Here is a 15,365-nt window from a genome sequence, read left to right as displayed (position 1 = left end):
TTGACCTAACCTGTGCAAAGCTTTTATTGGGCTCTATGCTTTAGCCCTCTTGAAATATCAGTTGCCTCTTAAGCAAGTTTATACTACCTTTTTACAATTGGAAAAAGGACTAGAGGTTAGTAAGTAGGCATTTTAGGTAACAAAGTAGCAGAGAAGAAGAAGCAAATAAAGGAATGTAACAAAAAAGGGGGGAACTTTAAAACATTTTTATTATTTCTAACTGATATTTGTGGCAGGTTTTGTTTCTTAGCTTTTTGAAGGGCTTTTTAATTGATTATTAGCAAGCAGATAAATAGCAAACAGTTGCTTTGTCTTTTGAATATCTAATTTTGTGCCTATGAAATTAAATTTTTAGAGTGATGTTTTTAAAAGCTAAATTAAATTTCAATCAGAAACTTGTCCTTTTTTCTTGGTTAACATTTCTTTTGAGATCTAGATGTGTAGAGAAATGTGTTCTTAAAAATGAACAGGTTAGAAAACTTCATTATTTACTGCTGATTATGAAACATTTAATAGCACCAAATTTGTAATTTCAGAATTTTACTTTGGCCTTGTTTTTATTTTGAAAGTCTTTAAGGAATGTTCTGTAAATGTAGGATTTTTAGTTCAAATGGCTAAATTTTCTTGAAAAGTATCAAATGTTAAAATGGAAGAAAACAGCAAAAACATTCACTGTTTGAGCACAATGTAGTTTGGGACAGTCTATATTGTGCTTTGGATAAACTGAGCATTCACATGATCCCTTTGGTTGAAATACTAATGCCTCCTATATTATTGTGTAATGACTAACCATTTTAAAGATGAACTCTTATTCTCAGCCAAAACTTGCAATCTGGGGATATATGTCTATATATGTATGAGTTTACCTTTCAGGTATTATAGCTGATTCTTCCCTAATTACTCCAGTTGAAACATAACCACAACATTTTTATCCCTTTTCTTCCTCCTGCCTATCCACACTAATTGGTCATAGGAATAATTTCAGGTAATAAATCCTGGAGTTTTATAAATTCTTACAAACATTGTTGACTATTTAGAGTGAGTAATCAGCAGGAGGGACAAAATGGCTTGAAAGTGGTATTTCTATTTTTTAATTACCTTACATTTTTAGTTATAACTCTTATATTTAGGAAGGAATACCTGAAAGGTAGATACAGATTGCAACATGCATTTGTGTATTATTTTGACTGTGCACAAAAGTTTATCTTTAAATTAGTAGAAATAGCAACTGAAGGGTGGGGTTAAAATTTAAAATAAACCCATGGGTTGTCTTGCTGCTCCTTAAGTAACACACCAGTGATGCTTGTAAACACTTTACATAGAAAGTATCTGTGACAATAATATTTGGCCAAAAGCTTAAACTCCTAGAAGATAGTAGGAAGCTTGATAGCATCCAAGCTGCTAAATTCTTAGGGGCCTGGTTGTGTTAAAATATGTGAGCCTATAAGCAGTCATTTATGCTGTGAATTCATATCTGGCTGCTACTTCTCCTCCTACAAATAAGCCTATTTGGCTGCTAAAGGGCTTTTTATTTGGTTCTTCCTCCTGGTGTGAGCATGTATATAAACAGCAGGACGTTACATAGAATAGTAAACAGTAAAATGAGGAAAATGCATGAAAACTCAGTATATGGGTGAATAGATCCTTGTTAATATATGTAATTAAACTTGGTAGCATATAATGTTTTTGAAACTTTAGACGTAAATGTGTGAATGTCTGTCCATTGTGAATCCTGAAAGTTGCCAGTCCTACAGCAATATATTCACATGGTTCTATTCTCCAATTTTCAGTATTATGGTCTACAAATTTTGGAAAATGTGATAAAAACAAGGTGGAAGATTCTTCCAAGGAACCAGTGTGAAGGTAGGAAAATAATTTTAAAGGATAATTTAGAATTTTGTTACTCCTGGTATTTTTATTATAGTTGAGTATTTTGGGGTGGGGTGTGTAATGAGCCTCTTTATATTTTGCTCTAATGGGGATTATTGCTTTCATTGTGGCAAGGCAGGTTCTATTTATATTGAGGGTGTCTGAAGACAGGGGGTGGGTTATTTCTTGGTGGTGAAGAGGAGACCAGACTGGTGAAATCAAAAATGTATCAACTCATAGTTAATCTGGAACATATCTGAAGTACATGAAAACGATTTATTTATTTTTTTGAGACAGAGTCTCATTCTGTCACCCCGGGTAGAGTGCTGTGGCATCATCATAGCTCACAGCAATCTCAAACTCTTGGCTCAAGTGATCCTCTTGCTTCAGCCTCCCAAGTAGCTGGGACTACAGATGCCTTGTAGGCATCTATACTCTGCTAGTGTTTTTATTTTTAGTAGACATGAGACCTGTCTCTAACTCCTGAGCTTAGGCAGTCCACCTGCGTCTGCCTCCCAGAGTACTAGGATACCAGCATGAGCCATTGGTGTGGAGAGAATGAAATTTGAATATGTACTCTTATACATTGTTCTAAGTTCACCAGGTAATAACTGAAGTAATATTTTAACACATGGAATAAAATATGCATGTTTAATTTGGGAAAAGGAAAAATAAGTACTAACAGATTTTTTTGCCTTTTGTGATTCTGAGGATTCCCTTTGAGAGGTTGACTTTTTTTTCTTTACTATCTTGGGAAGAGTAATCATAGTTTAGGAAAACTGAGGTGAAGTTAATCTCTTGGGATTCTTTTTTTTCTTTCGTATTAGAGACAGAGTCTTACTTTATTGCCCTCAGTAGAGTAGCATGATGTCACAACTCACAGCAACCTCCAACTCCTGGGCTTAGGCGATTCTCTTGCCTCAGCCTCTGGAGTACCTGGGACTACAGACGCCCGCCACAACGCTCGGCTATTTTTTTTGTTGTTGCAGTTTGGCTGGGGTTGGGTTTGAACTCGCCACCCTTGGTATATGGGGCTGGTGCCCTACCCACTGAGCCACAGGCGCCGTCCATCTCTTGGGATTGTTTAGTGCAGTTACTTCTTGTTGTAAACTTCCTTTTTATATACTATTGCACTTGTTTATCTCTTAAAAATAGAAGTCTGGACTTTATTATGAGATATGTTACTTCTGCTGGCATTTTCATTTAAAATATCTCCTTTTTTTTTGGAGACAGAGTCTCATTTTGTCACCCTTGGTAGAGTGCTGTAGTGTCATAGCTCACAGCAACCTCCAACTCCTGGGTTTAGGTGATTGTCTTGCCTCGGCCTCCCGAGTAGCTGGGACTACAGGCACCTACCACAACGCCCAGCTATTTTTTGTTGCAGTTTGGCCAGGCTGGGTTTGAACCTGCCACCCTTGGTATATGGCGCCGGCGCCCTACCCATCGAACCACAGCCTTTTTGATGATTAGCCTTTCAAGGAGCAATCTGTCCTTCATCCACTTTCTCATGACTTTATGGTGGGTTAATGACTTGGATTTACTCAACTGGTCTGACTTTAACTTGACAACTCTTTGGCATATTTAGAGTTAAGAAAATTTTAATGCCAGTATCCTAAATAACTGTAAGCCATAGATTAAGAATGGCAGTGTAGGAGGAAATAGAGGTTCTCATTTCTTTTATGATACGAATTTATTTTCAATTATGTTCTGTGACATGCTGAGAAGTTATTAAGTACAGTTTGAGTATGTGGCCCACATAGATGCTTTATATTTCATCTCTACTCATCAGGGATCTTGGATGTAATCATTCTTTATTCCTTTACTGCTATTTTTTTTTTTTTTTTACACATATGGTTTGAAAACCAGATTTAACTTGGCTGGGGTGTATCATACCAAGAGGAGGTGATGTTTACTTTTGTACTATGCTGTGATTTAAGCCCCTCTTTTTTTTTTGAGACAGTCTCATGCTCTCACTCTGGGTAGAGTGCTGTGGCATCACAGCTCACAGCAACCTCCAACTCTTTTTTTTTTTTAATTAAATTATAGCTGTGTACATTAATGTGATCATGGGGCACCATACACTGGTTTTATAGACCATTTGACATATTTTCATCACACTGGCAACCTCCTACTCTTATCAAGTGATTCTTTTGCCTCAGCCTCCCAAGTAGCTGGGACTACAGGCGCCCACCACGATGCCCGGCTATTTTTTGGGGGGTGTGTAGTTGTCATTGTTTGGCAGCTGGGCTGGATTTGAACCCGTCAACTCTAGTATATGTGGCTGAGCCCAGCCCCCTCTTCTGTTCTTAAATCTGTATCTATGACTTTTTTGTTTGTTTGTTTTCGACAGTCTCACTGTATTGCCCTGAGTAAAGTGCCCTGGTGTCACATCTCCCAGTGCCCTCAAACTCCTGGGCTTGAGCAATCTAGGACTACAGGGGCCTGCCCCAATGCCCGGCTAATTTTTCCCTAGTTTTTATAAAGATGGGGCCTGGCAACTGTATCTGATTTTTATCACATTGGATTGTGTTCTAGATGATCTTCTAGCATCTTTTCTAGCTTGAAATTAAAATGATTGTTAGGTTATCAACATCATGGTTGTATTTTTTACTGAAAAAATTATAGGGTAAAGGCCTGAGGATAGGATACTTTTTACTTTCTATATTAGGGGGAGTGGTATGACTTCATTTTTATCATAAAGTCATAATAGAACCCATATGTTTATTTGTAAGTATCAAATGTACTAGAGACATAAGACTGTTTACTTCAAATAAAATCTCTCTTGTTTGCAAAAATTTCAAGGGTAAGAGTGGTGATTAGCCTCACGTAGGGAATTCTAGTTTATTTTTTATTTTCTTATTCTGATTACTGAGATACTCCTTCATCTTTTAAGGTAATAATCTACTGTATATATTTTTTAAAAATCAAGAGTCACTTTTCTAGCCCCTGCTGTTTCAACTATAGCAGTTATATGATTCACTGGTTATAAGATTTCTATAAGTACCTCAGTTTATTCTATCACCCACTTGACCATTGTTAGTGAAGTAAAAAGGTGTGGTATACTCAGGGTGTTTCAGGTGTTCATTGTTAGAAGAGCCTGGAAATGGCTCCCGGAGTATAATAGTGAACTCTAGTTAGATATGCAACTGCCAACTTTGTGTTTAGTGATTAATGCTATTGTTTAATTTGCTTGGACTTACTTATAAAACATTGGGGAACAAATATATTAAATTTTTTTTCCAAACTGAAAAATTTATTGCTAGTATGAGTCTTACCCTATTTTGCACTGAAGTAGAATTTGCATTGTTTACACAAATAGGAGGTATCAGTATTTAAAGGAATTTAATAGTGACCTATTCAAATATAGCAGTCATTTTAGGAGTAAGCTTTTATTGGGATTCTCTGTAGAATTGATAACTATTAATTTTATAATTCATTTAAACATTTTTATTTTTAACATTTCACATTTCCCTCCCTCCTTCCTTTTTCTTTCTTTCTTTTTTTTTGTGATTTTTTTGGCTGGGGCTAGGTTTGAACCCGCCAGCTCTGGCATATGGGACCGGCGCCCTACTCCTTGAGCCACAGGCACAGCCCTCCTTTTTCTTTTCTTTTTTTTTTTTTTGAGACAGTCTCACTTTGTCATCCTTGGTAGAGTGCTATGACATCACAGCTCACAGCAACCTCCAACTCCTGCATTTAAGCGATTCTTTTGCCTCAGCCTCCCCAGTAGCTGGGACTACGGGTGCCTGCCACAACGACTGGCTATTTTTTTTGTTGTTGTTGTTGCAGTTTGGCCGGGGCTGGGTTTGAACTCACTACCATTGGTATATGGGGCCCGCACCCTGCCCACGGAGCCACAGGCGCTGCCCTCCTTCCTTTTTCTTTATCTCCCATCTCTTTCTTTCCTTTTCTTATTTTATTTACTTATTTATTTATTTATTTATTTATTGAGACAGAGTCTCACTTTATGGCCCTCCGTAGAGTGCCATGGCATCACACAGCTCACAGCAACCTCCAACTCCTGGGCTTAAGCGATTCTCTTGCCTCAGCCTCCCGAGTAGCTAGGACTACAGGCGCCCACCACAACGGCTATTTTTTGGTTGCAGTTCAGCTGGGGCCGGGTTTGAACCCGTCACCCTCGGTATATGGGGCCGGCACCCTACCGACTGAGCCACAGGCGCCGCCCCTACTTATTTATTTTTTTGAGACAAGAGTCTTACTATGTCGCCATGGGTAAAGTGCTGTGTGGTCACAGTTCACAGCAACCTCAAATTCTTGGGCTTATGCAATTCTCTTGCCTCAGCCTTCCACGTAGCTGGGACGACAGGCGCCCGCCACAACGCCTGGCTATTTTTTTGGTTGCACTTGTCATAGTTATTTAGCAAGCCTGGGTCAGGCTTGAACCTGCCAGCTTTGGTGTATATGGCCAGTGCCCTACTCACTGAGCTACAGGCACTGAGTCCCTTTTCTTATTTTTTGAGAGAGAGAGTCATGCTCTGTCATCTAGGACTTGGCCTACCTCACAGCAACTTCAAACTCCTGGGCTCAAGTGATCTTCCTGCCTCAACCTGCCAAATAGTGGAACTAAAGGCCCGTGTCAATATTCAAGCTAATTTTTTTCTATTTTTAATAGAGACATTGGTTTCGCTTTGCTCAGGCTGGTCTTGAACTCTTGCGCTCAAGGGATCCTCCCACAGTGGTAGGATTACCTGTGTGAGTCACTTACGGGGCCAATATTGTCAACCTTTTTATTTATTTTTGTTTTTTTATTATTTTTATTATTATTAATATTGTCAACCTTTTAACATTAACTGGGAGGCCTCTCCAACCTTTAAGATTTTTGTATTTCACAAAATATACTAACATTTCTGAATGTTAATTTTCTTCTTTAAGTAAATTTGGCATTAACAATATATAAATTAGTATAATTCCCCAAATACTGTCTTCTATTTTCTCAATTGTCATGTCTTTTTTTGAGACATAGCCCCACTATGTCGCCCTCCGTAGAGTGCTGTGCCATCATAGTTCACGGCAACCTCAAACTCTTGGGCTTAAGTGATTTTCTTGCCTCAGCCTCCCAAGTAGCTGGGACTACAGGTGCCCCCCACAATGCCCTGCTGATTTTTGGTTGTAGTTGTTGTTGTTTGGCAGTCCGAGGCTGGGTTTGAACCCACTCGCTCCTATGTATGTAGCTTGTGCCCTAGCTGCTGATCTCCAGGCGCTGAGCCTAATTGTCTTGTCCTTTAAAGGTATTTTCTCTCTCTCTCTCTCTCTATTGTTTTTTTTAGAGACAGAGTCTCATTTTATCACCCTCGGTAGAGTGCTGTGACGTCATAGCTCACAGCAACCTCCAACTCCTGGGCTTAGGCTAGGCGATTCTCTTGCCTCAGCCTCCCGAGTAGCTGGGACTACAGGCACCTGCCACAACGTCCAGCTATTTTTTGTTGCTGTTTGGCTGGGGCTGGGTATGAATCTGCTACCCTTTGTATATGGGGCTGTGCCCTACCCACTGAACCATAGTTGCTGCCCTAAAGGTATCTTCTCTTCTTACTAGCTAAAGCTATTTTTGTTGGACTTCCTACCATATGTATTTGTTTACTCGGGACATACTTTGTACATCTGCTTTGTACGAAGTACTATTAGGTATTAAAATTATATAAGTACACCTTTACATCAAAGTGCCATAATTGGGGAGATTCAACATGGATGTGTCTGCATTAATATAGTACATATAATGAGAGCTTCATGGTTTAAAAGAACAGAATGATGACCAAATTGAGCTCTTTAGGCAAGTTTCATCTATACAAATGGAAAGAAGTAGTATGTATTAAAGAAAGGGTAGGTTTGGCTGCATGAACAGCTTGCCAAAATTGGACTTCTGCAATTTTTCCAATCTAGCATTTCTGTTACCTGTTTTTCGTTTCGCGTCCATAGCATATGTTAATTTTTCCTCACTCTATTTAAAGTAATGGTATTTTCAGTTTGGACCTTTTGTCAAAAGTTCTTTGCCAAGAAAATTTGATAATTATTGACTGAGTTAGATGTCTTCTTGCTGTGTGTTATGTGTTAGTGTATCCTGTATCAGTGGATCAAAGAAAATGAAATTTCAAGGAGCAAAAGATGTACATAGATAATCAAGTAAGAAAATGTGGTTTTAAAAAATATATTTTAATAACAAAAGAAAAGAACATTAACATTTATATAAGTTTAGATTTATGTTGTATACATTTGCTACATTGCCCTGGTTCTCATTTAGGTTTAGACTAGAAATATTTGTCTGTTTGGTATGTTTTTTAATGTTGTTTTGCTCTCCCTCCCCTAAATCACTCGGCTGTTTTCTCACTCTTTCCCCCCCATCCTTTAAACTATAATCTCCATAATATTGGGCATCAGAGTATGTCTTTGTTGCATTCTTATTGCTTGGTTTATAGGTATTAAATGTGTAATTCAGTTAGTGGATTGTTAGAGTTAGACACTGACTTTGTGTCCTCCAGTTTAATTCATTCCTCTGTTTTAAGAGCATTAAGATTTTCAAAATGTTTTTTTCTGGTATTTGTATAATACATATTTATAATTAATATCTAAGGTTAATTTATAGGTTAAAGATGGTAAATACTTTAGACTTTAAGGAAGTTGAAATTTTGATATGTGGAATAATTTCCAATAAGTAAGGGTTGTCAAATTCACTGAAACCTTAAAGGTATTCTAGGATTGTCAGTGGTGTTGAATCTATCTTAGCTGCACATCAGAGTCATGATGCATATCATCTCTACTCACTTTTTAAAAATGGCACTTAGAAAATTCAAATGTTAAAGAAAAGGGCAAACGCCTCCTTTGTTTCTCTCTGGGGGAAGAATAAAATACTTTTTATTTAAACCAAAGTCATCATGGTTTAATCTGTTAATGTATGTGGTAAACTTGTTGACATTGAAGAGAGAAGTGGTGGATTTATGAACTAAAATAGTTTGAAATGATAAGATTATAATTGGAAGTTTGGAACATTTTTGGAATTTTAGATAATTGAAAGTAGTTAGGCCCAAGGTTTGGCTCATTCCTGAATCCTAGGATTTTGGGAGGTCAAAGTTAGAGGATCATTTGAAGTCAGGAGTTCAAGACGAGCCTGAGCAAGGCCCCCCCACCCCATCCAATCTCTACAAAAAAAAGTTAGGTGTGGGGGTATGCATCTGTAACCCCCTGCTACCTAGGAGGCTGATGTAGGAAGATCACTTGAACCCAAGAGTTGCGGGTTGCAGTGAGCAGTGAGGTAGCCACTGCTCTAACCAGGGTGACAGAGAGCAAGCCTTTGGCTCAAAGAAAAAAAAAAAAAAGTAGTTGGTCCATTAAAATTTCTTAGTTGTGGCTTGGTACCTATATAGCACAGTGTTTATGGCACCAGCCATATACACTGAGGCTGGCAGGTTTGAACCCAGCCTGGGCCAGCTAAAACAACAATGATCACTGTAACAAAAAATAGGTGGGCATTGTGGTGGGTGTCTGTAGTCCCAGCTACTTGGGAGACTGAGGCAGGAGAATCACTTAAACCCAAGAGTTTGAGGTTGCTGTGAGCACTGACGCCATAGCACTCTACTGAGGGTAACATAGTGAGGCTCTGTCTCAAAAAAAAAAAAAAAAAAAAAAAAATTTTTTTTTTTTCTTAGTTATACAGGTGCATGTCAGGTTTTTTTTTTCTCCGTTTAAGTCCAGATTTCACTGGTGTATACAGGTGCACATCTTAATTTAGGAAGTTGACTTAGTATTCTCCTTTGTGAGACACATGTACATTTATTACCAGTTATTTTACCTCTTTGAATTTTTGGTTTGTATTGGAAGGTTTTGGGAGTTAGAGTTTATGCATAAAGACCCTGTGCTTCTATGTGTTGAATACAGACAGCATGTATGTTGCCACCCTTTTTAATGAAATACCTGCATTTCACAAAATAACCATATTACTAGTCTCAAATTTTTCTCAAGTATCTGCAATAGCTTCCTAACTGTAGTAACAGCTACTTTTGTATGTCCTTTACAGTTTATTTATCATGGAGTGTGATACTTTTTTTTTTGAGACAGAGTCTTACTCTGTTGCCCAGTCTAGAGTGCAGTGGCATCTGCCTAGCTCACAGCAACCTCAAACTCCTGCGTTCAAGCGATCCTTCTGCCTCAGCTTCCTTCCTGTGTAGCTGGGACTACAGGTGCCCACCACAATGCGTGACTAATTTTTCTATTAGACAATATTGTTCTTGCTCATGTTGCTCTCAAACTGAGGTCAAGAGATCCTTCCGCCTTGGCCTTCTAGAGGGCTAGAATTATAAGTATGAGCCACTGTGTTTAGCCAAGTCAGATAATACTAAAAACAGTGCTAATTGGTCACTCCTTAAAATTTCCCGTTGTACTAAAGGTCGGTTATTTAATGGGTTGCTTTTGACATTGGCCTTTTAAATTTTTTTGCATTTGCTTTTTTAAGCTTTGTAAGGTATAATTGACACATGTAATTACTTGAATATGTTAAAGTGTACAATTTGCTAAGTTCTCTTTTTTGCATGCATCCATGAAACTATTACTGTACAATAAAGATCTGTCTCTTTGTGATTACTTATCCTTAACTGCTCCCTTGTGCTTGCTGTCACTCATTTGATTACCTAAGTAAGAGAGGAACAGGTGGATTATTATTATTATTTTTTGAGACAGAGTTTCAGTATGTTGCCCTCCGTTGAGTGCCATGGTGTCACTCACAGCAACCTCAAACTCTTGGGCTTAAGCAATTCTCTGGACTTAAATCAGTCCTCTTGCCTTAGCCTCCCAAGTAGCTGGGATCCAGGCCCCTGCCATGATGCCTGGCTTTTTTTTTGTTGTTGTTGCAGTTGTTTTAGCTGGCCTGGGCTGGGTTCGAACCTGCCAGCCTTGGTGTGTGGCTGGTGCCCTACCCACTGAGCTTATGGGCGCTGCCAGGAACAGGTGAATTAAATATATGTTCTGATGTTTACTCATCTGCCCAACTTTTTTCCAAAAATGTTTGTATCATTTTACCATCTCACCAGGAGCATATTGCTATGTTTCATATCCTGGCCAACACTTAGTATGGTCAGTGTTTTTAATTCTAGTCACTCGAGTATATAGTATCTCATTTTGGTTTTAATTTCTGTTTCCCAAAGGAATAATGCTGTTCTGCATCATTTTACATCACCACTACATGTTCTTTGCCATACCAGTACATGTTGGTGAAGGATCTGTTCAGCTGTTTTCTCCAGTTTTTGGAGGGCTAAGTGTTCTTTGGGTTCTAGATATAATTACTGTGTCAAATACAGAGTGTCCATAAAGTTAGGGTGCAATTTAAAGTAGGTTTACGTTGTAAATTGCACATGAACTTTATGAGCACCCTGTATGTGTTTTACAAGTATTTTCTCTATGTGGCTTTTCATTTATTTATATATTTATTCAGTCAGAAAGTCTTCACTTTGTCTCTCTCAGTAGAATGCTCTGGCGTCATAGCTCACAGCAACCTCAAACTCTTGGGCTTAAGCAAGCAGTTCTCTCATCTCAGCTTCCTGAATAGCTGGGACTTACAGGTGCCCACCATGACGCCTGGCTATTTTGAGAGACAAGGCTCTGCTCTGGTTGGTCCTGGAATCTGTGAGCTCAGACAATCCACCCACCTCTGACTCCCAGAGTGCTGGGATTACTGCACCTGGCCTCTTTTTTTTTTTTTTTTTAGAGAGTTAGGATCTTTCTCTGATGCTCACGTTGGGTTACAAGATCATAGCTCACGTAGCCTTAAGCCTGTGAGCTCAAGTGAATCCTCCTCAGTTCTGTGAGTTGTTAAGATTTCAGTCGTGAGCCACTGCTCAGCTGCTTTTTTATTTTTGTAATGGTGGCTTTTTAAATGTAAAACTTTTAAATATTAAGTCCAGGGATAGGAATGATTTTTCTACCACTTCTATTTACTAACTTCTGGTTAACTTAACAGTTTGGTCCCTCCCAAATACCTTGATTATGTGAAAACTTCCAGAAGAGATCTATACTTGAGACCTAATAGTACTTAGCTTGCATCCTTATAGCAACAGAAGACAGAAGCCACCTGTAGACAGACTTTAAAGGTGGTGGCATGTGCATCTAATAGGTCATACAAATATTTTTGGTATTCTGTTGAAAAAAAATACTGGATCTTTAGCAAAATTATATTTGTCGTCATAATGTACTTACATATGCAACAGTATTTACCATTTTGAGTTTTTATAAATGTATAATTTAGTGACGATTAAGTACATTTTTAAAGTACATTGATAATATTATGAATTACTGTGTTTATCTCCAGAATTTTTTTCATCAGCCTGAATTAATAGTATATATTGATTAAACAATAAATCCTCATCACTCTACCCCCAATGCTGAGTAATCACTGCTCTACATCCTGTCTCTGTAAATTTGTCTATTCTGGGTACCTTATGTAAATGGTATCATGTAGTATTTGTCCTCAGGTCTGGCTTATTTGACTTAGTATGTGTTTTGAAGGTCCACACATGTCACATACCATGTATCAAAATCTCAGTTCCCTTTCTAAAGGCTGGATAATATCCCATTGTACATATAAATCACATTTTGTTTATGTTTTCATCTGGTCATGGACATTTGGGTTATTTTCACCTTTTGGTTCTCATGAGTAATGCTGCTATAAATTTTAATTGCTCCCATCTCTGAGTTCTTATTTAATAATATATAAGGTTCTGCACCTCCATTTCAGAATGTTTTAGATCTAGTTCTCTTAAAATAACTAAATATGCAGGTATAAGTTTTCATTGTACCCTAATTATGGGAAACCTAGGTTTAGAACTCCTGTGTTGGAATTGTCTGTAGCTCTATCTTCTATTTGGCTCTTTGTTCCCCTAACTATTTGGCTCTTTGTTCTCAGAACTGTTTCATTGAGTGAAGGGTAGGAATAATATTCTGCATTATTTCGTAAAAGAGAACAGATAATTATATTTTAGTGTCCATCTTTCTGAAGAATAATCTTGGTGTGGTATAAGTGAATAATGTTTGTAGCAAACATTTCAGTTTTCTATGGTGTTGATGTAAGAATGTGCCAGATTTCCATTTTCATAGCTTATGGAGTAAACACACGTTTAAAGTGAAATCTTGAAGTGTGTCAGAGTGGTTTGCACTGGATTCACACCCCCACCCCCATTTGTAGTTTACATTTGTTATTTTGTGTTAAAGCTTTCTGTTTTCTGTGGTACAGGTTGAGTGCCCCATTTGTCCAATGGGACCACATGTGTCTCAGATTTTGTGCTATTTTGGATTTTGGAATATTTGCATCTGAAATCTGAAATGCTCCAATGAGCATTTTCTTTGAATGTCAGGTTGGGTCTCAAAAAATTTCAGATTCTGGAGCATTTTAAATTTCATACTTGGGATGCTCAACCTGTAAATGAAAGTTAGCTACTGTGAAGGAGAGAAATTGAAATGTGTAGCTTTTTTAACTCAATGCTTTTATAAAAACTTAATCCGGAATGCATTTTTCTCTTAATAGGTTGAATCTTGTATTTGGTTAAAAAGTTAACCACTGACTAAATGACTTAAGAATTTTGCTTTCATGGGAATATGGCACTATTGGTATTGATTTGATTTCAATATTTTAAAGAGTTTTCGGGAATCATACATAAACTTGGTTCGGTAATGCATATCTTTTACCAAGTCATTATAAATATCCATTATGTACAAGGTATTTTGGAGGGATAAGGTTATTATTACTCTTTAAATAACTTGCAATTTATGTATCTTGTAAGACATGGGATATATTTATCTCATTTCTGATTTCTCATCTCTTTAGCTTATTAAAGTTGATAATATCCAAGTACAAGTTTATAATGAGCATTTGACATTGCCGTGTTTCTTTTTGAAATTTTTCTTGACATTGAGAAATAGTTGCATTATAAAAGACACATGCTTAAACCTTGGGTTTAGAAAATTTACATGTCATGGCTGCCTTCCTGTGAGTGACTTAAGGGATTTTCACAGTTGTACATCATGCATCAAATAAATTTTGTATGGCCGTTTTTTAAAATAAATAACTTCCCCCAAAAGCAATAAGAATGTTGAGTATACCAATGTTGGAGGATTTCTTTCTTCACCCTGGAGACTAGAGTAGCTCTCTCTGTTGCCCAGGCTAGAGTGCAGTGGGATCATCTTAGCTCACAGCAACCTCAAACTCCTGGGCTCAAGTGCTTCTCTTGTCTCAGTCAGTCTCCTGAGTATCTAGGACTACAGGTGTGTGCCACCTTGCCTGGCTCAGTTTTTCTATATATTTTGTTAGAGATGGGGTCTTGCTCAGGCTGGTCTCAAATTCCTGGCATCAAGTGATCTCTCGCCTCAGCCTCCCAAAGTACTAGGATTACAGTTAGCAGCCAGGGAGTCCCACCCAAATTTTCTTGATGTTAATCAAAATAGGATTTCGGTGACTATGGTTATAAGAATACTAAGTCAGTGCATGAATCCATTGAAAATCCTGATGACTAAGAAAATGCCATGAAGGCTATGTTGACTAGTTTGATGAAAAATATTTCAAGTTGTATATAAAACCAGCACATTTTACCCCATGATTGCATTAATGTACACAGCTATGATTTAATAAAAAAAAAAAATAGAAAAGAAAAATCCCTGATGAAAGGCTGCGCACCATGACTCAGTGCCTGTAATCCTAGCACTCTGGGTAACTGAGGCAGACAGATTGCTTGAGTTAAGAAGTTTGAGACCACCCTAGTAAGAGCAAAGACCCTGTCTCTAAAAATAGCTGGGCATTGTGGGGGTGCCGGTAGTCCCAGTTACTTGAGAGGCTGAAGCAACAGGATCCCTAGAGCCCAAGAATTTGAAGTTGCTGTGAGCTATGATGCTATGGCACTCAACCCCAGGGCCACATAGGATCCCTATGACACAGCAACCACTGAAAGATACTGGCACTTGACAAAGATACACATTTCAATGAGAATCTGTCATTGAAATATTTTTTATTTTTTTTATGTCACATTTTCCTTACATTTTATATGAAGCTTTCCAAGGAACAGCTTAGAAACCTGCTGGAAGAAATATCCCAGTTTCACTTATACTTTATGAATAATTGACCAAAATACTAAGATTTTAGGACATTTTCTATTAAATCTCACAAGCTGATATGTTTTCTGGTACTTGTAAACATTTGGATTTTCTACTTTGATATGTATTATACCGTTGCTGTTTTGTTTTTTTTGAGTGCAGTTGACTTATTGCATAGTTAATTCTTAATCAAGCTGCTTTTACTTTTTAAGTTTGGGGTAAAATCAAGAGAAAGGGATTTGGGAAACGAATAGGTATGCTTGATTAAGTTGTGCATTTAACAGTCAGTCTATGTAGACATGTCTGTGCGGAGCAGTACTTGATTAAAAAGTTGTGGTTTTTATGTATAGCTTCAGTGGTCTGAAACGTCAGAAATGCTTACTGTAGAGTGGCATTAAGTTGAGACACTTTGACTG

At 37.7% G+C, this 15,365-nt stretch overlaps 1 protein-coding gene across 2 annotated transcripts in view; it reads left to right on the top strand.

Moving 5' to 3' along the window:
• XPO1 (exportin 1) overlaps positions 1-15,365 on the top strand; it is a 48,204-nt gene that overhangs the window by 11,026 nt on the left and 21,813 nt on the right. For both annotated transcript variants that reach the window (XM_053589540.1, XM_053589541.1), the window contains one exon: positions 1,791-1,863. In XM_053589540.1, coding sequence (XP_053445515.1) covers positions 1,791-1,863 — 73 coding nt within the window. The remainder of the gene's footprint in view (positions 1-1,790; positions 1,864-15,365) is intronic.

This window comes from Nycticebus coucang, chromosome 4, assembly GCF_027406575.1.
Source record: "Nycticebus coucang isolate mNycCou1 chromosome 4, mNycCou1.pri, whole genome shotgun sequence".
Taxonomy (NCBI): Eukaryota; Metazoa; Chordata; class Mammalia; order Primates; family Lorisidae; genus Nycticebus; species Nycticebus coucang.
Note: the sequence above shows the minus strand (reverse complement) of the source record. Positions and strands in the feature narration are given on the sequence as shown.